This window comes from Peromyscus maniculatus, chromosome 6 (assembly GCF_049852395.1).
Source record: "Peromyscus maniculatus bairdii isolate BWxNUB_F1_BW_parent chromosome 6, HU_Pman_BW_mat_3.1, whole genome shotgun sequence".
Classification (NCBI taxonomy): Eukaryota; Metazoa; Chordata; class Mammalia; order Rodentia; family Cricetidae; genus Peromyscus; species Peromyscus maniculatus.
Genome location: NC_134857.1, coordinates 15,744,500 through 15,769,049, shown reverse-complemented (window position 1 = coordinate 15,769,049; position 24,550 = coordinate 15,744,500). Strand labels below are relative to the sequence as shown.

Here is a 24,550-nt window from a genome sequence, read left to right as displayed (position 1 = left end):
AAATACATTTTAAAAATTATGTTCTGATCAAAATTTTATTTTATAAAGCTGGTAATTTTCCAGAGTAGAATAATAGAAACATTGCAAAAAATACTAGGGGAATTCATTTATTAATTTATTTTCTGAGAAAAGAATTTCACAAAAAATATAATAAAAAAAAGTAAAAACAAGGAAATGTGTGAGCCACCCTGTTCTTGTTTCCAAGAAATTAAGCATGGTTGCCTAGTCTAGCCAAAGTCAATAAAGCCAGCCCTTCAAAGGGCAAAGGTATCTGATTAAGTAAGACATGTAAAATAAACCACTCCTCCAGCTGATAAGCTGGCCCTCTGAGACGGTTTTCTTCATTTAAAGACTGGAGTTACACTGATTACAAGGACACTTAACTTGTAAACCTCAGTGATAGCGATGACAGTGCTTGATTACAAAAACATCCACGTGTACACACAAAAATAAATACCCTGCCAGTGCTGGGAAACGCACCCCTGAAAACCCACCGGAGCCCAGAGACACCAAGTCTTCAGTGTCACACGGATTACACGGTTTTATCTACTTTCCACTACGCTTGTGCTCCTCTGTTAAAGGAGCGAGCGCAGCAGCCACAACATCCACCTTCCACTTAGCAACAATCCCCGCTCCCTACCTGCTCCTCAGAAATACCTCAAAACTCAATGGTGACACATGGACAGAAGCACACACGCGTGCAGGCACACACACGCACAGAGTTAACAACACTGCTGAAGTTTCTGATTGAGAACATTTCAAAGGCTGTTGGCACTTACCTTGCAAAGACATGTTAGGTAAGCCAGCTTCATTGTCTCCCATTTTATTCTTTCTTTGTAAGGGGCCCCAGCAGTTTCAGGTTGTGTCAGCTACCCCGCAAGCCTTGTGACCTTCTGACTTGCTCCAGGAGTATTGTAACAGTACACTACCGGCTTTCTTCTGTGAATAATTACCATTTGGCTTCCCGAGTTACCTAGTCTTGCAGGACCTGTTTTACTATGAAGTGAGCTCACATGCTTTCTTCCAAAGTCCTGCTACCAACCTGCTTCACAACACAAGGCTTTGTTTCAGTTTGGATATTGACTCTTTCCCATGTTGGTGGTATTAACAACACGCCATGATTCAGAGGCAATTTTTCTCTTCTGTCTTTTTTGTTTGCTTGCTTTCTTTTCTTTTTAGTGTTCTGTTTCTCTTAGAGATATATAATAAAAATTTAAGCACAGTATTTTCTCAATAGAGGAAATGAACAGCATCAGAACCTGTGTTGTACAGTTGAGTTAAATGGAGTTAAAATGGAGTAATATCAATATCAGGAAATGAAGATGGAGATTAAAAATAATGTGTGACTCTACTAAACACTGAATGATGGATGATGAACATAAAATAAGGAACAATTCTCCTTCTTCCTCTTTCTTTTCCTCTTCCCTCTTTCTCTCTCTCTTTCTTTCTTTCTTTCTTTCTTTCTTTCTTTCTTTCTTTCTTCCTTCCTTCCTCCTTCTCTCTCTCTCTCTCTCTCTCTCTCTCTCTCTCTCTCTCTCTTTCTTTCTTTCTTTCTGTCTGTCTGTCTTTCGGCTCAGGTAGAAAGAGACACTAGCTGTTGTTTGACACCAGGTATGCCTACATATTTATTCATTGTTTTATTCACTTATCATTTGTTCCTTTCTTAAAGAAATGGTCACACTATGTAGCCCACCTGGCCTGGAACTTGTGCTTTCTGTACTCTCTCCCAAGTTCTGGGATTTCAGCTAGGCATCACTGCACAGGACTTAACAGGGAGATTTAAATACGTTATTTCAGACTGAGTGAGTGTGGTGACACACAATGCAAGCACTGGGAGAGCAGAGGCAGGTAGAGCTCTGTGCATTTGAGGCCAGCCTGGTCCATGTAGCAAGTTCCAGGAGAGCAAAAGCTCATTGTAAAATGTTGAAAGAAAAAAAAAGTTAATCTGTTCAGTCGTAGAGACCAGTCCTTATTTGCAAGGATTACTGATATCTACGTATTTTTATAATAGGAAATAGAGTTAACTGACAGTAGCTGCTGTACCTCAAGGAAACACAAGCTCTAAGATGAGCCATAAATTGGAATTTCATCTTTAATTTATAGTTTGCAAATGAAAGTAGAAATTCATAAAATAATGGGGATTTATTTGAATTTCCATTTTCTCCCTCTTAGGTTCTTTGACTCTTGGCTTTCACCAGAAAAATAAGAAATATATATATATATATATATAACACTGAATTCTGAGAACTATTATTTTACTGTTATATATATAACATTTATTTTATTGATATTATGTGTATGTATGGGAGTGTCTGTTTCTGTGTGTGGGTAGGTGCATGTAAGTGCCTACACAGACCAGAGGTTTCAGATCCCCTACAGCTGGAGTTCTAGGCTGTATTGAGCCATCTGAAGTGGGCCTGGAAACCAAATTCTGGTCCTTTTTAAGAGTGGTAAAGTGTCTTCAAAGCTGGGCCTTCTCTCCAGCCCTACATATCAATGTTCTATGCTGATTTTACCATTTACCTTTCAGTTCCCTTCTCTCAGATGAGGATGCCCGACAACTTACTATCAAAGCCTGACTCCTAAGGGTAAGCCAGGGCCTCTGGTTCTAGTCATCCAGGCTTAAGTATGCTTCAGAACACAGTACTCCTACTGAGTACAGTTGCATATCTTAACATATGTACCATGCTGCAAAATTTACCAAAAGCAGGCTGAAATTGAATGTTTGCCAGTAGAATACTATAATAATCATATTCTGACTTCATGGTCACAGGAACAACATGTATGTTAATCTTCACTCTCTTTAATGAAGTTGGAAATGTATTACCATTACTGCCCTTGGCACCTACCATGAGTCAGTAAGGGTACAGCATGCCATTATGTGTGCATTGGTTTATGGACTCAAACATGAAGCAGGTTACAGTGAAAGTAGAACACAGCACTCTTGTTCTCGGTCCAAGATAGTAGCATAAAAGTCATATCAGAAACCACAAAATCTCAAAAATACACCAGTTCAGTGACAGACAAACAGCTGGAGTATTCAGACAGCACCCTGCACAGCTACCCCTGCCTTTTCTCTCTATCTTCCACGCTTTTGCACATGCTTGGAAAGCTTCTTTCAGGGAAATGACTGCTGTTGCTACTGGTGATGTATATGTACATCTTCATGTGTACACATATGTATTTATTGGCTTGTGTGTCCAAAAGGTATCTTACCAAGTGAATTTCTACCTTATGTTTTGAAGCAGGGTCTCTGACTGAAGGAGAGAACTTGTCCTGTCTCTGCTCTCCAGTGGCGGATTGCAAATGCAAGCAGAGCTCACTTCTGATGTAGGTGCTGGAGATCTGTGCGCATGCTCATTCTAATATGGCAGATCCTGAGCCATCTCCATAGTCTCTGATTTGTCTTTGAATAACCAAAATGTTTTCTACAATCCTAGAAAATTTCCTTATCTACTGTTCACATGACTAACTTATTTGCAAAAGTTCTTTTGAAGCCCCTTCTGGATTGAGTCCCTTTGTGACATCCTACATGTCCTTCTTTCATGACGCTAAGGTTTTTTCTTTCTTGATCCTTGTCACACTGTACTGTCGCACATGCTTTTAACATTACACACCTACTCAGCACACATCTAGCATGCATTCATCAAACATTGTAAAAAATTAATGAAATTGTTACCATCAGGGTACAATAAATGGTCACAAAATAAAGGAGGGCAGAAGTGAGCTTTAAAACAGTAGAGGGCATTATAGGTGAGGAAATGCCAGTGCTTGAAATTAGTCAGAGCTGGGGAAGTAGGAAGATGTACTTGTAGAAGCAAAAAGTTTGAATAGTGATGAGATAAAAGATGGAACAATTATGGGTCATTTAAAAGGGTGAAAGGCAGATGTAAAGAGCAAAGATAAAACTCAATTCTTTAATTGAAATGTAAGCATCAGCACACATACACAGACATGGGCATACACATTAAAGCACAGAAAGGAATGTCATGGGGTCATTAGCCTATCAGCTTTATTTGATGCCAAAGAAAACTGACAATTGTAAAAATTTTCAAGAAAATTTTCTGAATTTTGAAATGCTCTGAATCAATGTACTCTGAACAATTTCCATAATTATGGTAGCCTTACAAGTTTTAGATGCCAAAATTAAAGTGTCTAACCACATCATTTAATCCTGAAACAGAGTCCAAGGAAAGTTGGAAAAGAAGAATATAATCATTGTTACATTACATTCAGACTAAAGGTTTATCTGTAAGCTACTCATAGAGGAAAAATCAATGTTAGAGATTAAACTTGTATGAGATCAAATATGAAAGCACTTAAAATTATCTGGTTCTGATTTTGAAAGAAGACATATGTTAGAGTTTGAAAATTCTCAAGTGAGTCATGAGATGTAAGACACCAGCTATGCCAATCATTACAAAAGCTTGATAATTCAACATACCTACTAGTTTCATCAATACAGAAGAAATGATTTTATCCATAAAGAATAAATGAGATAAATAATTTGATTAAGACCATGTATTTGGAATATTAATGTTATAGAAAGGAAGGTAGAGAAAGTGATTAGAACCCTTGAAGAAGAATATTTCTACACTAAGTTATGACAGGACAAAATATGTGCCCAGGGACTGGATCAGATTTGACAAAAGTCTAAAGAGCCAGAAGGATGTCTTTACTCGGCCGTGAAAACAAAGTAATGGCTTTCCATTCTAAGGACCGAGAAGCATGCTCTTCCCTGAGATATGTGTTTTAAAGTATTTATTTACTAAATATTAGAGCAAAACAGGGAACAGTTCATTGGAATAATTAAAAGAGTTATTATTTAAATGTCCAATAGGATGACAATCCAACAACAGATTATGTTGTTTGAAAAGCTGGCAAAAAACAAGCTAAGCTATAGTCTTACTTATGAATATAAGTAAGAATAAGTGTATTTATTCTCTGTGTATTTATTTGGGAGCTGGGTGATGAGCCCTCAAAGAGAAAAAAAAACAAGCCCAACAACAACAACAACTACAGTCATTGTATTCTGTGACCTAAAGATGATGAACAGAAATAATGACTCATTGGTAGGAACATTCATTAAGAAGGAAACTGACTAAGTCAGAATTAATGGTATGGAGAGTATTCTCATGATCCATCATCTGTTCATTCACTAAATACGAGAAGCCAAGAAGCTATACAAATTATCACATACACAGAGAGAGAGAGAGAGAGAGAGAGAGAGAGAGAGAGAGAGAGAGAGAATTGTTTATTACTTCCTATCTTGGTTTTGTTTTCTTTTTCTTTTATATTCCCCTCTCTATTTTTCTTCTTCTGTCATCCCTTCTTTTGTAATAAAGTCACAGTGCCATAACATGCTTTCCTGGAAAATGATTCCAGGGGAACTGCCTTTGTTCACGTCATAATGGGCCATGGCTTTCTGCTGAGAATTTTTCTCTGAAAGCTCCAGTTTTACTTTCCTGCTGACTGCATGCCAACTAGCATTGTTAGAAAAGAGGATGAAGGATTAAAGTCTGCACACTTCCCCCAAGCAGCTGTTACTTAAAATAGACTTCCTTCTGAAGTGAAATGGCTGCTGTCTTTCCCACAGAGACCAGATTTACCAAATGAAGAAAAAGAGAAAGGATATGAAGAGAGCAATACATATGGGGCTTCTCTGGATGGGATTTTCAGGATGGTAGACTCAATGGGGAGGTACCTGTGAGAGGAAAATAAAATCCTAAGAGGATGCTGAAAACAAGGTACCCCATCACCTTGGGGAATGAGGTTCCAGTGACATCTTAGTAATTTTAAGAATGAATAAATAAATGTAGAAATAAAGAGAGAAATTCCAGTGTTGAATTGAACTCCTCTAGCAAACCCTTATTTCTCTTCCAAGTATTTACCCTTTCTATATCCCAACATATCAATTAACTTTAAAATATCAGTCAAGGCTACCTGTGGCCCAGCCTTCTTGTTCTCAGGACAGGACAAACCATTAGAACATTTCTTACCTGTTGAGTTTAGATCTTCCATACTCATAACTGTTTAATGCAGATGGGTAATTAAATTAAAAATTAACTGCATATTTCCTTCCTATCAAAGCATAATGATGAAGTTAAGAATATATATATATATATATATATATATATATATATATATATATATATATGAATGATAATGAATTGGGAATGCTTTTAGTATTCCAGCTTATCTCTTTTATAGTTCCCCTAAATTACCAATTTTGTTTGTTTTGAGAGAACAATTAATATCTTTAGCTTTCCTAAAAGTCTCAGAAACTAATTTTACTCAACATTGATGATCAATTTAAAATGAATATATTTTAAATTTCATAATGGTATAAGTAAATTAACTGAGACTGAATTACTTCAATCTCCACTGAAATAAAACACTTAAGTTTTTTGGTCAAAGACAAAAGTGTAAAATGCATTGAGAACTTGGAATCAATTTAAGTTACTAAAGTTATTTTTAAAAAGTTCTTACTCTCTAACTGAAGATAATTGTAGAGATCACAAATCTTGCATAAGATTTTCAGACATCTTATTTTTATAGAATTTGTTTTTAATATAAAATCTAATGTATTTTAGATTAGTTAGTCACATTCCAGTTATCACTGTGTGTCTGGAGTCCTGGGCCAGCAGTGAGACTTAGGATCTCAATATAGTAGAAGCAGGTACAAATCGGAGCAAACGAACACAAGGAAAGACAAAGTACTTCTTAGACTACCTTTGGAGTACTGGCACGAACTTTAGGTTTGATTAGAGAGAGAACTGGGGCAGGGTAGGCATCTTTAATGAGTTCTGGTCAAACTGTGGTCTAGCTGATCATTGCGGTCTTTCAACGTATTCCTAGAAACAAATGCTCGTCTCTGGAAGTTATCTCAAGATGGATGGGCTGCCTATGGAGGCTCTGCTATTTCTGGAATCCAAGATGAATGCAGGTTTAGGATAAAATTGGAGACTTGTGGGCACCATTTGGGAATGTGGAACTGGACTTTGTAAAATCTGATAGAATATGTCATCATGTTCTTACCTCTATGCCCTCAGCTTCGAAGGAGGATAGGCCAGATATCAGGCAAAATAGAGAAGCCAGGCTTTCATCTCATTTCCAGGTACTTTGTGAGCTTACTAACCAAGGGATGAGGCAGTGATAATAGCATAACGTTTCTAATACCATTTTGGATTTTTACCTAAATAGTAAAGGCTAATCAGATGAATAATCAGATGCTTATTTGTGTATTCACACACACTCAGATGCTGCTGAAGATGAAACCCAGCCTTTATCACTGAAACATATCCCTAGCCTGGACTTCTAATAACCAAGTCTCTACAGCTTTCATCCCAGTCACAGTGTAAATATACAAAATACAATAACAAGTGTTTACTGCTAGATAAGCACATTAGAATTGCTATGTTTGTATTTCAGATCTTGCCGTAATATGCTCCTGTAAAGTGGACAATGTCAACAATTAAATTCAGGAATCTTCTATACAAAGAAAAACATGTCTGTATGAATGAAAGGAAATAATTTTAAATAAGTATTTCCTATTCTTTTTCCCTATTAATGTCATTGAAATCAGAAGCTTTTTCTGAAGAGGATTACAAAGCTCAGGAAACTGCTGTGACTGACACATGAACTTCAGGTTTTTCTTATAGAGAGTTAGTGCCTACAAAGTGAGTAAGACAGAGATATCTCCATCCTACATTAAAATGCTATAGGAATGGCTTGAAATGTTCAAATGGCTTTGGAGCTCTATACTCCCGTCTTTCATTTCTTGTAGTGTAAACTATTTAGCTTTAAGGTAACGTGCAGTTCCTTCAAATAATATAATTTCACATATAACTAATTTGGAGACTTGCACAGGTTTCCTTGCTTCTGTCTGGGGTGATACTGATAGCACACATTTACTGAAACATATGCTGTAATGCCACACAGTATGCTGCCATTATTCCTGCTTTAAGTAGTTGGCTATATTCTAAATACATTCAAATGGAGAGAAACAATTTCTTATATTTAAAGAAATGTTCACTATTTTCCACTGTTTCTTCCATTGTGTGGATGTAAGTTTAGTTTTCCTACTGTTTCAAAAGTGCCCTTGAGTATTCCTTCTTCTTCCTGCCTGCTGAAAAAGAATTCTTTGAGCATTTGTTGTCTGCAGGAGTGTTTATTCAGCTTTTGCTGGTGAGAGACTCTTTCCCTGCACAGAACACTTTCTGTCTCGCATGCTTTTCTTCCTTTTGTCTTCCTTGTCCCCTCTCTTCACTAACCCCTTAATTTTATGCATTGTTCCATTGCCATCTAGTTGATTTTCTGATAATCTTTGACATTTCTCGTCTTTAATCTTCTGGAAGTTAATAAAATCCCTTTGCTGTTGGTATTTATTTTTTGTGTCACTTGTTTTAACTAATATTATTGTTACTTGAGTTGGTGTATTTTTGTTTATGTCTGTTTCACTTGGAGTTTGTTAAGCTTCTTGAATCTATAAATTTATAATATTCACCAAATTCTTAAAATAGTTCTGTCATTGATTTTTGGATTAAAATAGTTTCTCCTTCATTTTTCTTTACTTGTGATGGTCTGTGACAGCATATATTATAGAAGATAGATGTAAATATGGGTACAGAATAGGTTGTGACAGCTCTAATATATTTTTAGACTTTTTTGTTTTAATTTGCAAAACTATCATTCTATGTTTTGTTGACTACCAGTCTCTTTTGCAGTATATAATGTGCTATAAATATAGAATTCAAACTTCTGATATCTTCCTTTGATTCTTACCTCATTATATTCATGTTTGCATTTACATCAACTAGCACATTGTTAAAAGCAAGTTTAAAGTGGGTATCTGCTACTTCCATAACTCTGGGTCTTTTTCTATTTTTTTCTGATTATGAATTTCAATTTTATGTTTTTCAAAAATTATTCATGCCTATATTTTTTTTATTTGACACCTAACATTACTATTCTACATTTCTACACTGCTGAGTGACAAGTTTGTCATATACAGGTTATTTGTGGATCAACTTGATTATTTTGAGAATTGTTCTCTATAGCAAATGTGAGGTCATCTGTATTCTAGGTATAGTTTATCCATGATACTAAGTATGTGATATGTGGGGAGCACTACTGAATGTTCTGGACAGTCAATGGTTTTTCTCCTCTTGGTAGGAACAAAGATGAATCCTAGTCCTGAGTACACTGCTGAAATTGTTGAGTATAGCATAATTTAGTAATCTTCCTCAAGAGCTCTTTGCACAATTTACTACTTTTATTCTTGAAAACGATTGGTTTTCAGTTAGGAATTTCCCAGGGCTGCTCTGCAGGCATGTGGCAACTTCTGGTGTTTCCATTATCATTTCTGCAGACACCAGTGGCCAGCTCTATCAGCCTACTCTCCATGGCTTCACCTGGGCTGTAAGGGGATCTCCTTTGTTTATTGCATTCTGGAAACTGCCTCTAGGTAGAAAGGCAGGGAGATTGATGGATTATCTCACTTGATTCCCCTTTGTCAGAGATCCCAGTCCTGACCACCTGTTGCTCAATGCAGGAACCACCTTTTGTGTCCATTTTATCACTCTGTCTGTAACTGTCTCAGAAGCAAATCCAACAGGATTTCGACTTTCCTAGGTACAGAGCAGTGGTACAACTGCTCTCAGGAGGACAGCAACATATATTTATAAGACATGATGAAAGGCCCCATCATTTATACTTTTACTTGAAGATTTTTTTTTTTGTTTGTTTGTTTTGAGACAGGGTTTCTCTGTGTAGCTTTGTGCCTTTCCTGGAACTCACTCTGTAGCCCAGGCTGGCCTCAAGCTCATAGAGATCTGCCTGGCTCTGCCTCCTAAGTGCCTGGATTAAAGGCGTGTGCCACCACCGCCGCCGCCACCACCACCACCTGGCTTACTTGAAGAATTTTTAAATCAATAATTGTAAACAATGTACAATCTGATTTATGTGAAAACACCTACCAACATTGTTTGCAGTATTAAAATAACTGGGCATTGGACCTGAAGAGATGGCTCAGTGGTTGAGAACACTTGTTGCTCTTGCTGGGGATCTGTGTTTGGTTTCCAGCATCCACACGGTGACTCACAAAACCAACTGAGCACCCCGTTGCAGGGGATATAATACCTTCTTATGGTCTCAGTGGGCAGCAGTCACACGTGGTTCACATACATACATTCAAGCAAAACACATGTCAAATAAACTGAATCTAAAAAAAAAAGAAAAAGAAAGCTGGGCATATTTGTAGTTAGAGCACGGCAGTAGGTTGAGGCAAGACAGGTGACTGAAAGAAGCCTCATCACCAGATGGAAGCTCAATCTTGAATAACAGAGGAAGGGGAGGGACAAATTAAAATACAAATTAAAAAATTAAATGCTCATGATATAGGTATACTTCAATGTTGCTTCAAGGATGGTTCCAGATACAGTAATGTCCTGATGAAACAAGTGAGAAATCTTGGTTTGCCAGCACATATTAAAGAGTTGATGTTTTACTGTAGTCAATTAAAGCACATGCCTTTGGAAAGGAAATATATATCTTCCTTAAAGACACTTTATTGTTAAACGGTCTACCACTCATCTGAGCCTGCAGCAAGTGAGGACCTCCTTCAGGGGTGATTGATGCCAGTGGTCATGATTGGCATCATGAAGGCCGAAGTAATTGTAGTCATTTCTTAGAATAACAATGGGATCTGCTGTGTGCATCAACTCTCCCTTTCACTAACAACTCTTCTGCACAACTGGCAGCATTTATCCCTAACAGGACTTCCTTCGTCACCACTGTCAATCCTCTGAAGGTGGCACTTCTGTCTAAATACTGTTGTCTTTTCACAGTGTTCACAACATCCTGTTTGCTTCTCTACCAAAAGTAAACCCTCATCACTTTTGTCATAAAACTGGAGCAGTTACATAGTCTCCAGGTTCCTCTTCTACCTGATGTTCCCTTGCTGTTTTTGCCTTGTCTCCAGCTACTTCCTCCATTACCACTGAAGTTGTGAATCCTATGAGGAGTGACAGGAATTTCCAAATCCATCATGAACGCCGGCAATAAACAGAAAATTAGCTATACCAGGTTTTGTTTATTTGGGGGTGGAGTGGTGATATGAGGTGTTAGAAAAATGGGTGCATTCTCTTCCCACTGAGTTTCAATACCTCAGGCTGCCCATGAACTCATGATGTAGCTGAAGCTTAACCCTTTGAACTTCTGATCCTCCTTTCTCTATTTCTGAAGTGTTAAGACAATACACTTGTTCTATCATGCTGAAATGTACTTTTTTCCCATGGTGTGTGTGTGTGTGTGTGTGTGTGGTGTAATTGAAAGGACCATGTAGCCAAACCAGGGCCATAACAGGCTCTCCTAGCAGCCCTGACATGGACCAGGCCTTAGTTTTGGTTCACTAGAACGGGCTGGAGCTGAGTAAACAATTCTCAGGAAAACCACAACTTAGGGGAAGCCAATCAACAGGTGCCCCCCAGCCTCCTCCTGGCTCAGCAGGTACCCTGAAGCCCCTTGTGCTGGCTCAGCAGATGCCCCCCCCCAGACTTGTGTTAGCTAAAGATAGCTTTCTTACCCTCTGGTCAACAAGCCCCTAGACACTAGACCCCACCACCACAACCGGCCCCTACCCACTATAGCCTCCCACCAACTCACTGCAGCCTCCCACCAATCAGCTCCCAGACTAATCTTTCCTCAACCAATCAGCACCAGGTTAATCCCTTCTCCCTGGAATTCCCCTAACTCTACTTAAAAGAAGCTTGTGACCCCCTCCCCCCTTCGGGGTCACTATTTGCCATCCCATCATGGTGGAAATAAACACTCTTGCTAAATTCATACATGACTGTTGGTCTTTCTTGGGGGCTTCTCTTGGATCATAACAGTGATATTTGTGTAAGTGTGTTCATGTGGATTTGTGTGAATATGTCCACATACATGTATGCAAGGTGGATTTGTGTGCAGGTACATGTGGAAATCAGAGATTGACACTGGGTGTCTCCCTCAATTGCACTCCACCTTAATTTTTGAGACACTGTTTCTCACTGAAACTGTAGTCCAGGATTCAGCTATTGTGGTCAGCAAGGTCCAGGGATCTTCCTGTTTTCACTCTTATAGCCCTGGGGTTATAGATGTGTGCCACCATGTCTGGCTTTTATATGGGCATTGGGTATCTAAACTCGAAAATGTCAAACTTACGCTTATAAAGCTAGTAGTCTATGAACTGAGCCATCTCCCCCGAGCCCCTGCATATATTCCTTAATAAGACTTGAATATAAATATTGCTTCTTGATGCACAGGTTTCAAAATTGATGTTATGCTAGCAGATGTGAAAAGAGTACTAATATTTTTATACTTTCTAATCAGAGCTCCCAGGTGACAGTTTCCAACAAGTACATTCTTGATAGAAGATTGGAATCTTTTACAAGCTATGTTGGAAGCAGGTATGTTGCCAACTAAGATTCCCTGCTTCACTGGTGGAGGAAAGTCAATTAGATTTAGTGTAATCTTAGTGGCACTGTGATTTTTCACAATGATAAATAGCACTGGTCTCAACTCAAAGTCATTACTTGTTGCATCCCATTATAAGAGAACTGGTGGGCCTTTCACTATTTTAAGCAGTAACTGACTTATCCTAACTATGGAAATCCTAGAAGACATCTTTTTCAGACTTAAGGCTGTTTTTGTCTACATTCAAAAGTCATTTAGTATAGTCACCTTCACACATTATCATTGTAAAAACTTCTGAACACACCAAAGCTGCAGTAACTGCCTGCAAGCAACCTTACAGCTGTCTCATATGTAGGGATCTTTTCCCTCAGCCTTAGGCAAAGACTCCATAAAGCTCTTCCTGCTCCTTATCTGAGATGACACCGCCCCAGGATGTCTCACAAAGCTGGAGTGACCTGTCTTCCTCCACTCAGGAATCCCAAATCCCTCTGTCCCAAAGTCCACCATCAAAGACCATATGTCTTCTCTCCTGCTCTCCCTCTATCCCACACTCCACAAAGCCCCACCTATCATGGACTCTCCAGCTGCTCCAACTAATCCCAAATCCCAGGACCAGCTTACACATGGCAGGGAAACATCTTTCAAACTAAAATGAGGCTAGCAATGAAATCCAAATAATTCAAATAAGTCTTGAATGGACAGCCTTGTGGTAGAATGGAGGACCTGCTGTTGCTGTTAGATGAGCTCATTGCTTCATTTTGTCATCTTCTGAACATGGTTTCCGATGAAAACATCTAGTGTCAAACTAGTCTTCTGAAGCCCCCTCATCATCCTTAGCCTTTAGATATTTTAAAAGAGTTAGAGATTTCCTCTTGATTAAGGCATTGGTTTAACTGAGAAGGCTACCCCTGGATTTTATTTTTTAATCCAGAAGGCTAGAACATTTTTATATCACCAATAAGGGTGTGTGACATTCCTCCTAACTTGTGTGTGTTCACTAGAATAGCACCTTCCTTCCAAGAACACTTCTTTGCATTCATAAACTGGTTAACTATTAGACTCAAGAGGTTGGTGCCAGTCTATTTCTATTTTCAATATGGCTTCTTCACAAAACTGAATCAAGTTTAGCTTTCGGTTTAAAATAAGAGGTATAAACTGGACATGACAGCACACATCTGTAATGCCAGCATTTAGGAAGCTAAAAAATAGAAAGATCATGAGATAAAGGCCAGCCTGGACTACATAATGCAACTGAAGTTAAATGAAGGGAGGCAGGGAAGAAGGAAGGATAAAAGAAAAGGAAAACAAAATGGGAGATAAGACAGAATAAACCTAAAAATGAGAAATGTGCAATATGGACAGTCAGTGTACCATGTACAAGCTACTGCTAGGCTACTAATATGCCTAATTTTAATATTATTCTGTCTCCTGTGAAAAGATGCCTGGGGAGAAGGAGAGGAAGCAGGAATGTTTCAAAATTCTAACAGCATTAACTGATAAAATTCACTATGTGACATGATCATATGTCGGGGAGTCCTAGGTCAATGGCAATAACATCATCCAAGATTACTGAACAAAGCTCACTACAATAATCTAAAAGATGAAAATACTGGGATAATTAACAAAAGGTGAGTTCGAATGATGAAATAAACACTTGATGTTGACAAAATAGGATAAATGGACTTGTTTGACACAAGCTTGCCAGGAGCCTTTGGTTTGCAAGAAATGCAGGACCTGCAAAATAAAGTGCAAAAAAATGAGGGTCCTGGGACCAGAGGCCACCTAGATCAAGTATTGTCAGTTACAAGATGGCACAATCTGCTCCTGTTTACACAGAAAGATTCATTGACTTAGAAAAAAGACAAACACATTCTGACGATGATGATGACGACAATAATGATGATGATGATGGTGATGTGCGTAACTGATAACAAGAAGAGATCATGAATTTGAGATGAAGTTGTGGGGTAAATGGGAGGAAGTAGAAAGAGTGGACTCAGAACTTATGTAAATACAATGCATTAAATTATCAAACAAATAAAAATTTTAAATTAAAAAATAGTGCAACTGCTGTCTCTACTATTGGTGATTATGTAATTTCTGCTTTGCATCTTTTCTGATGTTTGATACTTCCACATTATCTATTATTTTCATAATTTAGATGAAATATTTATTTACTGTTTTAGAAAAAAGCTGCATTAGTTATGATTCCTGATTATTTTTATATTAACCTGGAAAAATTAGACAATAGGTTCCCAAAAAAATCTCTGAAAAATATCAAAAAATTCATGTGACATGTTTATAACTCATGACTTCAATCTTTATAAAAGGAGTCTTAGGTTTCTAGTGTTGGAAAATAAGTTAGCATAAAGGGGAATTTTGTATGCATAAGTAATAAATTCAATTGATAAGAACAGCAAGTGATGCAAATTCTAAGAAGAGTTGAATAAATGTGGACATGTGAAGGAAACTACACTATAATTAAAGAGATGTGGACTTTTATGTTCTATTGTAGGAAGAAAGAAAAAGGGATAAATACATTTTATTGAGTAGATACTCCACAGCATGTTTTCATAAAGCTGTATTTTTACAAGAATGATAGAACTGCCCTGGCAACCATGTTGATTTGGTAGATTTGGGTTAAAAAGGCAGATCGGCAGGACACCTGTGTCTCAGTTGTGGAAGCAAGTGCACAAGGAGCCACCTGAGGAAAAGCTGTTGCTCCCTAGAGACCTGGCAGAATAGGAAAATAAACGACATTTCTCATTCTTCATAAAATAAATAAATATCATCTTCCTGTGGAAGACAGCTTAAAAATATAGACAAAGAAATGTAGACTTCACACAACAAAGGCCCCTAGTCTCACTGATACCCAGATTGAACTTACAGTACATGAGCGTGGGGAAACTGAGAGAAGGCTATGGCAGACACAGACACAGCCTTTGTTTGGAGTCTTGCTTTATTACTTAACATTTACTTGGTGTCTACTTTTTTTATGATACCGATGGGATGTGCTTCAGAATTAGCAGTGTGGACTCAGGTCCCACCACACTTCCCGCTTGTGTTCTTCAGCAGGTGTGTGTAGACACAAATTCATGTGTCCTGATTTTCTTGTCTTTAAGAAGGAGATAATGTCTGAATCTCCTTGTATGGTTGAGGTGATATTTTAACAGGGTTGTGCAGGTTCTGAACAGGGCAGACTTTTGGGAGACATTGACCATTGTGAAGATTGTTGATTTTGTTCTATAGAAAGCATAGTGATATGGTTATGGAGTGCTTTTTCATCACAATGGCCTTTCCTTATCTCTACAAATCCAGACCATGAGAATTTGTCACAGAAAATCAAAAAAGAAAGGGAGAGAAAAATTTGTTCAGAATACCATGCCTTATTAAAATTACTGTCAGCCTTTGGATTTCATGAACAAGTGACTTATTCTTATGTGTAAGATTCCCTAGAAATTTGTATACTCGGTAGAGACATATTTTGATGATGCAACAATTACATCCCTAAGAAAAATATTGGAGGGCACAATGTGTTATTCTCAGATGCCCTGCCCTGCCTTAACCTTGACAGTTTTGATAAAGATTAGGAAGCACTTACTGAAGAAACTGAGCACTTAGAAGTTAGAAGCAAGGGACTTCAGCAGGAGCTTATGGAAGTTCTAAATGTAAAAACTCATTTTTGAACAATGGAAGGCAAAAATAAATAGTCTTGGCTTGTTTAATATTTAGAAAAATCTCAGTAAGTGAATTTTTAAAGTTAAGTCAGATATAGTAGACTGTATGATATGCTGAAGTTGTTTAAAAGACTTCTGTTGCATGACAAAAGGGAATTCAGCTTACTGATCCAATTAAGGTAATTAAGAATATGACCTGGAAATTGGAAGATTATCTTGGAGGATACTACTGAGCTGATCTAATATCGTACATTCTTAGAAATCAAGGAACAGACAGAAGGGTCAGAGGGTAGAAAAAAAGCCTGGAACCCTTGGTGTTTGTTTTGGACACAGAATAAGACATGGCAAGCCAACCAAAATAAATAGTCACTATGAGCTATAAAACACCCAAGAAGAAATCCTCCTCGGAAATCTGGAAAAGACACAGTGCTGCTGATGTCACCACCTCAACACAGTCGGACTCATGGTGGAATTCTGACCACTGGACTGGTAAGACAGAAACATTTTACGGCAATGACTCCAGTAGGAGAAATTTAGTTCAGCACCACAGGTGACTAACTGAAGTTAAATTATGACTTAAGAAAACAGAAGACTCCTCTCTCCTGGACAAGGATGAGAATCATGACATCTGCCACATTCTCAGCCAGAGAGACCAAATGCATAGAGCTTAAGGGCAAAGCAGAAAACAAATAAATTTAGTTTGTGGACATACCATGAATAATTCTTGCTCATTTGCCTGGTTATAACAAATATGCTCTCACTAATTGCTTAGTTTAAGTTAGAATTGATTTACATCATGTGTGTCATTTGTAAAGCAAAGGGTTTTAATGACGAGGGCTATGATCCCAACAGCAAGGGTGCAGGTGACTCCACAAGGGTCTCTAAACACCATAGCTTTAGGAAGGAGGTGTGCCTTTTGTCCTAGCCAAGCGGATGTTTTTTCCAACAAATGTAATTCTTAAAAATCTCATTTCACCTAGGCTGGGCGGTGGTGGCGCACACCTTTAACCCCAGCACTCGGGAGGCAGAGCCAGGTGGATCTCTGTGAGTTCGAGGCCAGCCTGGGCTACCAAGTGAGTTCCAGGAAAGGTGCAAAGCTACACAGAGAAACCCTGTCTCAAAAAAAAAAAAAATCTCATTTCACTACTACTATAAGCAGCAGTATTTCTTTTTGTTGTTTCTTCTTTACATTTTTTAAAAAATGAGTTCTTTGAGAGTATCATACATGTCATTTTTTCTTAATAAAATGCTCACAAATATACATTGTTTTATACACCGAGAAAATGAGATTCAAAATGTTAAAGAATTTTTGAAGGTGAAAGTGAAATGCAAACTTCAGGTTTTCTGACACCAATGCTCTACTGTCATTTATTCATTCATGTTTATGACAACTTATTATATACTAAGCACTGTGGTATCAGCTTGTTAACATTTAATAAAGTCTTCTTATATGCAACAAAATATACACAATCCTTGCTCTATTATCGCTATTTTACAGATAATACACGGAAACTTCTTTGCAATCTTGTAAGTGGTAGTACAAGTGATCAAATCAGTTGGTCAAGATCTTGGTAGCCCTGGACCATCTTAGGTGCTGAATATACAATCTGAATAAGTATGCTCTCCCAGAGGTGATATTCTCATTAAAGATAGATGAAATAAAGCAATAATCATGGAGGACTAATGGTAGCAGGACTATGTAGGAAGAGTGCAAGATGACACACAGAAGCATAATAAGGTGTTCAAAAGTGTTCAAAGAATTTAAGAGTGATCTGATAGGGAAAATGGAAAAGGGGGGCTTCTTAGAGAGACAGAGAGAGGTAAATACAGAAGATCATGGAAGAGGGGAAAGTGAATAGCAGAATACAAGTGAGCTGATAGGAGAAATGGGAAAGGAGGACTTCTTTTTTTATTATTTTATTTTATAATTTAATTAATTTTACATATCAGCCATGGATTCCCCTGTCCTTCCTCTTCCCACCCTCCTGCCCCCATCCCACCCCCCAATCCCATCTCCTCCAGGGCAAGGACTCCCCTGGGGATTCAGCTCAGCCTGGTAGATTCAGTTGAGGCAGGTGAAAGGAGGACTTCTTAGGGAAGGAAGGTAAACATGGAGAAGGAAGGGGATACTTACAATGACAATATGGATGGTTGAAAGAGCCACACGGAGTCATACTATTAACTCTAACAAAACAATAAAACCTCTGTAATGCATTTAATTCAATGCAGAAATGTACATGCTTAGTCTTAATGAACGTTTTTCATCTGGGTTGATGGTGTTCCCTCCGAGGACCAAAGACTACCTAACCAAAACACCAATACCAGAGTTGTTAGCCAGGGATAGCTAAGAGACTCCCCCAAAATACAGACTACTGATGATCCTTGTGCTTACCCCTGTGAGGTGGAAGCAAGTCCATATTGCCGAAGAGACCATGTGCTTCTGAAACAAGGCCCAGAGAGCCCTGAGCTGGCGCTGACCTGAGTGCCCACCCCTTCCTGAGGACTATCTTTCCTGGTGTCAGAATACGAAATGCAGATTTACAAAGGAGGGAGGCAAAACACAGCCCTATCCAGCTGCGACTCACGCAAAACACAGCAAAGACCAGAACGGCACAACAACCCTGCAGGTGCAGCACACACAGGTACCTTGACAGAGACCAAAAGATTTCCACATGGACTGAAGAGCCACCAAACAACGTGGATAACATGCCTGGTACTGGAAACTTAGCTAATTACTGGTGAACTCATGAATTTTGGAGGAGAATCTACAACCACTAATTTACTAAATCGTCCTAATCCCTAACAACAATCTATAAACATTTGTTCTTATAGCCACAGATACATGTAATCTTCACCTCTCATCAAGGAAACTTCTTTTCACAACAGATGAAGAAATCAAAACCAATCAAAATGTGAAGCTGTGCAGCCCCATCCCAGTGAATACAGCTACAAAACATGTAGGCACCCAAGGCTCAGGGAAGGTTGACTAAGGGGATACAGAAAGATTAGAGGCAGGGAATCAGGTCACTTTCTGAGATTGTGTTTCCTGGTAACGTCAGACGCTACACTCATACAGTCTCAACAATAAGACTTACCAAATGTGAGCTGAACAAGGTTGACACCAATTCAGAACACAAGTTTACTTTGAACAATTTAAATAGGGTCAGGAGATTTCATCAAATGTAGATACTTATGAAGATGAAGATTTACAGAGAAAATCTATCTTTTAGATCATTCATTATAATTTACATTTAAAAGACATATAAACCAATACATTTACAACATGTATCATTACCTTTAATTTTCACACAAATGGCAGAGAACACAAATAAAAAACATTAGAAAGAGCCACCTTCAGTACTGTGGATGCCGTTCTTAGATGAACAGTTCTGATGAGGTATTCTAACCTAAGGATAAGGCTGCTTTATGCCTCTGAGCATGCTGACGCAGGGGAAGCACACAGTTTCTTTCATGCAGGATGAGAAGAAGTTTATTTTACCTAGCCATGCCTGCTGTCTGTCACATCACTGTAGAGAATTCCATATTTGTTAAACTTTATTTTTATTTTACAAATATGGTTGTCTGCAATGGTCTGTGTGCGGTGCTCTCAGAGGCCAGAAGAGGGGATCACATCCCTTCAAACTAGTGCTATAAGAGATGGTTAGCTACCAGGCTGTCTCTGGGAATGGAACCTGTGTCCTCAGGAACAGCACACAGTGCTCTTAACTTCTAAGCCATGTCTCTAGATGCTTTTTTATTTAAAATTTACTTTTATACATTTTTAAATAAAATGTATTACATCATTTTCCTTCTTGTTCTCTCTCCATTCCTTCACAAATTCTTCCCTTCCAATTTCTTCCTTGTTAAGCATGTGTGATTAAGTATGCAGAAATATATGAATAAAACCTGCTGAGTCCAGGAAAAAGAAAGAACATTTCAAATTGAGTGGAGAAAGCCTCAGCAAGGCCTCAGCTCTAAACATAGTAGTACTACAGGCAAATGACTGAAGCTGGGATCAGGAGAGGTGGCCTTCCCCACGGAAGAGCACAGCAATTCATTATCCAGTGCCAACTGGTCAGCCCGAAAAAGATACACATGGACTGAACATGTATTTAGAAATATATATGCATATACATCTACATATGCGCATGAAATAATACTTAGTGAGAAAAAAGGCCATGAATTTGAAAGACCGTGGGAAGGGGTACTTGGGAAGGTTTGGAGGGATTAAAGGGAAGGGAGAAATATTGTAATTAAATTATAAACTCAAAAATAAACAACAATAACTAAAATTTAAGAGTGAACCATAGAAATGCTTAGGAGCCAGAATGTGGAGTATGCTATATTTGGTGTGTAATTTTACCTATACTGTTTTTAATTTTAGCTATACTGTTCAAGAGATGTGCAGATATTCAGAATAACCATGAGGACATTTCTGAAAGATAATGGCATTTGACTCCATAGATTGAGTAGAGAAGACTCACCCATCATTGTAGGCAGGAATCACCACTCAGAGCCAATGCAGAACCAGATGGATAAGAAAAGGAATCTTGCTCCTTGATCTCAGCTCTTGGATTCTGCATCTTCACACACTAGAACTTACTCCATTTCCCATTGCAGGTACCAGATATTGAGCCTTAAGTTTCAGATCTGGCATTACTCGATCTCTTTCTCTGGTGCTCAAGCCTTCAGATGTAGAGGGAACTGCACTAGTGCTGGGCATATTATGAGACTTCCAAGACTCCAATATTACATGGGCAAATTCTCAGAATAAGTCACCTTTTATTAATGTCTATATTATATATATATATATATATATATATATATATATATATATGGAGAGAGAGAGAGAGAGAGAGAGAGAGAGAGAGAGAGAGAGAGAGAGAGAGAGTTTCTATTACTCTGAAGAACCATGACTAATACACTAACTAAGAAGACTTAGGGGTTAAAAAAACTTAGCCCTTTCCAGAAAATGAAATAAGGGCAGCGTGAATAAAGTTACAATTAAATTAAAATTAAAGAATGAGAATTGAGACAACATCAGATTGTTAATTTGTTTTCTATTTATCTAAGTATTGATCACAATGAAATTGCTTTACAAATAGAAATTGTTAACAGATCTTATTTCAGTAATGAATTATATGTGTCTAATAAACTAAATGACGTTCAATGTCCTCCTTTGTCTATTTGGAGGAGCAGCACGGATACTACAAAGCACAGCAGTACTATATGACATCTATTCCAGTGTTAGGCTCAAACTTGCACAGCATACCTGGCTACTAAAAGAGTCTGCTTAATGAATTCGCCCAGATTTACTGATTCATTTAGTCACTGGTAGAGCATGACAGACAACCGAACCCACCCTGTCATTTCCCTGTGTTACAAATCAATAATGTGATGCATGTTGTGTAAACTTTGTAAACACCCACAAGTGTATGTGTATGTCTAGAATATGTAATTAATGAAGTAGCAAATCCTATCCTCTCACACCTTAAAAAGGTGACATTTACTGCATATTTTGAAAGCTTACTTTACTTGATTAAATACTATAATCAAGTGATATCTCTCAGATGTTTTGTAAAAGACTCTTTAAGGTTCCATTCAACAATGGAAAATCATGCACATATAGGAGGTCTTCTTTTGTGAATTATTAAAAACAAATTCAAGAATAATTACTTATATCTACCAATAGTTAGATTGGATTATTAAATTCTGTACTCTGCCTTTCTATCATAATTTTAATGTAAAACACAAAATGGCACAAATCAATAAAATTAAATGCAACTAAAGTCCTAATATTGCATAAGGCATAAATTACTTTGTAAAATCTAACTTAAATAATGATGTACTTAAATTAGTATGATGACTGCTTTCCAGTCATCCTAGTTCCTAAAGATCATTGAAAGTGTTAAAAATGGAAGGATTAACCTAGCTCATGGAGTATGTTATGAATTGATTGCTTTCTGAAAATGAAACAGACTCTGAGTTCATATTATGGTAATTGCTCAAATTTATCTTCGTTTCCCATGAGCTTGGACAAGAAAACCAAAGGTGAGTTCTGTGAAGACAGGGATCTGTGAGGGTGGGACTGTAGAGGAGAAGTCTTTTGTTTCAGGATGATTTTAATGGATTCTTTACTGTTATTATTTTCCTGATTTTATTTTGTAATTTTGAGTGTATGAGTGTTTTGCCTATGTGAACACCACATGTGGGCAGCATATGAAACCTAAAGAGAATATTGGATCTCTTGGGGACTATAGTTACACATTGTTATGAGCCACCATAAGGGTGATGGGAATAGAACTAAGGTCTCTTTAAGAAAAGCAGTCAGTGTTCTTTTTGTTGTTGTTGCTGTTTGTTTTTTGTTTTGTTTTTAGAGAGAGGGTTTCTCTGTGTAGTTTTGGTGCCTGTCCTGGAACTCACTTTGTAGACCAGGCTGGCCTTGAACTCACAGAGATCTACCTGCCTCTGCCTCCCAAGTGCTGGGATTAAAGGCATGCGCCACCAACAACTGGTTGCAGTCAGTGTTCTTAACCACTGAGCCATCTCTCCAGGCCCAAGATGTTGCCAGTGTTAATGTACTTCATTTTCCTAAAGTGATAGTTATAAACTTTGTTGACTAATGGGTTTTCATGCATTAAAATTTTCTTGGAGCAATCTGTATTTTAAGATATGCAACCATATATATGAGTTCAGTGGTCTTTTGCAAATTTACCCTCTAGGAATACTACAGCCGGATGCTCCAGTGAAGGCTATAAAACATTTATTTAACAAGAATCTGAGCTGACAAAAATCCTTCAAATGGAACATTTTAATTAGGGTCTCACAATGAGACAAACTAAAAGCTCATTTTTCTTTCTTTTATTTTGTAAAGTAATTTGCATTTTGTGTTTAAAAATAGACAGTAAGTCTAAACTGGGGAAGGACAAACCTGATTTTTAAGTTACATGAATTTTGACAGCAGTAAATTCTTACAAAACCATGCATCTGCATTTAAACTGTGTTAACTGTTTTTATATACTCAGCAGCTGTAACAGAAATTGCTTTCATAAAGTCCACCTAGGAGCACAATTGATAGAAGAAAGCGACAGGATTCTGTGCCATTTTCTGACTTTCCTTCTTTAACTTTTTGCTTCTTTTTACTTATGAAAAATTATATATCTTCCTTGTAGAACAGATGCAGATATAAATCAAGCATGGTGGAAAGGAGGAACACAAAATTGGCATGGCTAGAAGTCAACCAGATCAAAAATTCTGCACTGCCTCTACTCACCCCGGTACAGATTCTCTCCCTAGGGCATTGATATTCTTACGGTGGGATTTGGGGGTGAGTATGTTTCTGAGAACAAGGCACCCCTTCCAGACCTCCAGCCTTGTACACATATATTTTCCTAGACTAGAGGTATACCTATTTACAAATATCACAATAAACCAGCCACCACACATAGCATATGACAAATCCTTCAAACCCCGCCTACTCACATTTAGTCCTCTGAGCTGTTGTTCACTGTCATTCAATGACCTCTCCGACTTAGTCAGGCTCTTCTAGCAGAGGTTACAAATTTCTGTCTATCCGATTAGCTCTGTTAGACTGTACATCTGGCCCAGAATATGGTGCTCTTTATACTAATTGGATATCTTAATACTATCAAGTTTTCCTAACCCCAGATTTGTTGTTCTGCTGCAGAAGATAAATGATCTGGTATATTTTCACCAGGCAAAAGAAATATATTTTCAAATGGAATAGGTCTTAATAACTAGTCAAGATCACTGCCCTTCTTCTTATCTCCCCAATTTGAGTCTTCATGCTCTAAATGTTTTCTATTTGCTCCTCCCTTCCTATCTGTGTGTGTGCCTGCATGCATATGCATATATGTGTGTATCTATACCTCAGATCACTATTCTTGTTATCCTAACCTGCATATTACTTGATTATGAAACCTCCAGGCTATGGGAACTTCCCAGGGCATTTGAATGTCATTTAATATTACCTTTGTCTCTATGGCTGTATCATTTTTAACCACAACTTCCTTGTGTTCCCAATTGAAGATTATCAGGTCAATCCTTCTCAAGATACCTATCATCCTTCCCAGTCCTCTCTTTGGCTGTTCTTCTGTTAATGTATTAAATATGAAATGACTAAAAGAGATCTGGCCAGAAGGGAAGCTATTAATGATTTGCCACCTTGCTAATTAATTCGTGAACAAACTAATGTGTCTCCACAATAACTCCTGTTCTTATCTTCCTTCTGGATAACTGGGTCTCTGCCCAGGATTTAGCACAGAAGGTCCTGAGAAGCATCAGAAGTTCTCTCATATGCTTTCCGAGTCCTGGGGTAAGTCAGGACTGTGTGATTGCCACTAATTCCTTCAGGCCTCTCCAGGCTTGCTTTCAGAGGCTAGAGGTTCATCTGCTCA

General features: G+C 38.0%; 1 protein-coding gene across 7 annotated transcripts in view; it reads right to left on the bottom strand.

The window, feature by feature from the left end:
• Naaladl2 (N-acetylated alpha-linked acidic dipeptidase like 2) overlaps positions 1–24,550 on the bottom strand; it is a 1,286,850-nt gene that overhangs the window by 909,993 nt on the left and 352,307 nt on the right. For 2 of the 7 annotated variants that reach the window (XM_076573984.1, XM_016000902.3), the window contains exon 1: positions 780–1,117. The exons of 2 other annotated variants lie outside the window; for them this stretch is intronic. Coding sequence is in view for 1 of the 5 variants with exons in the window: in XM_016000902.3 (XP_015856388.1) it covers positions 780–822 (43 nt within the window). In the remaining 4 variants the exon portion in view is untranslated. Of the gene's footprint in view, positions 1–779; positions 1,124–24,550 lie in introns of those variants that run through there. 3 more of the 7 variants (XM_076573985.1, XM_076573981.1, XM_076573986.1) reach the window with 3 other exon arrangements.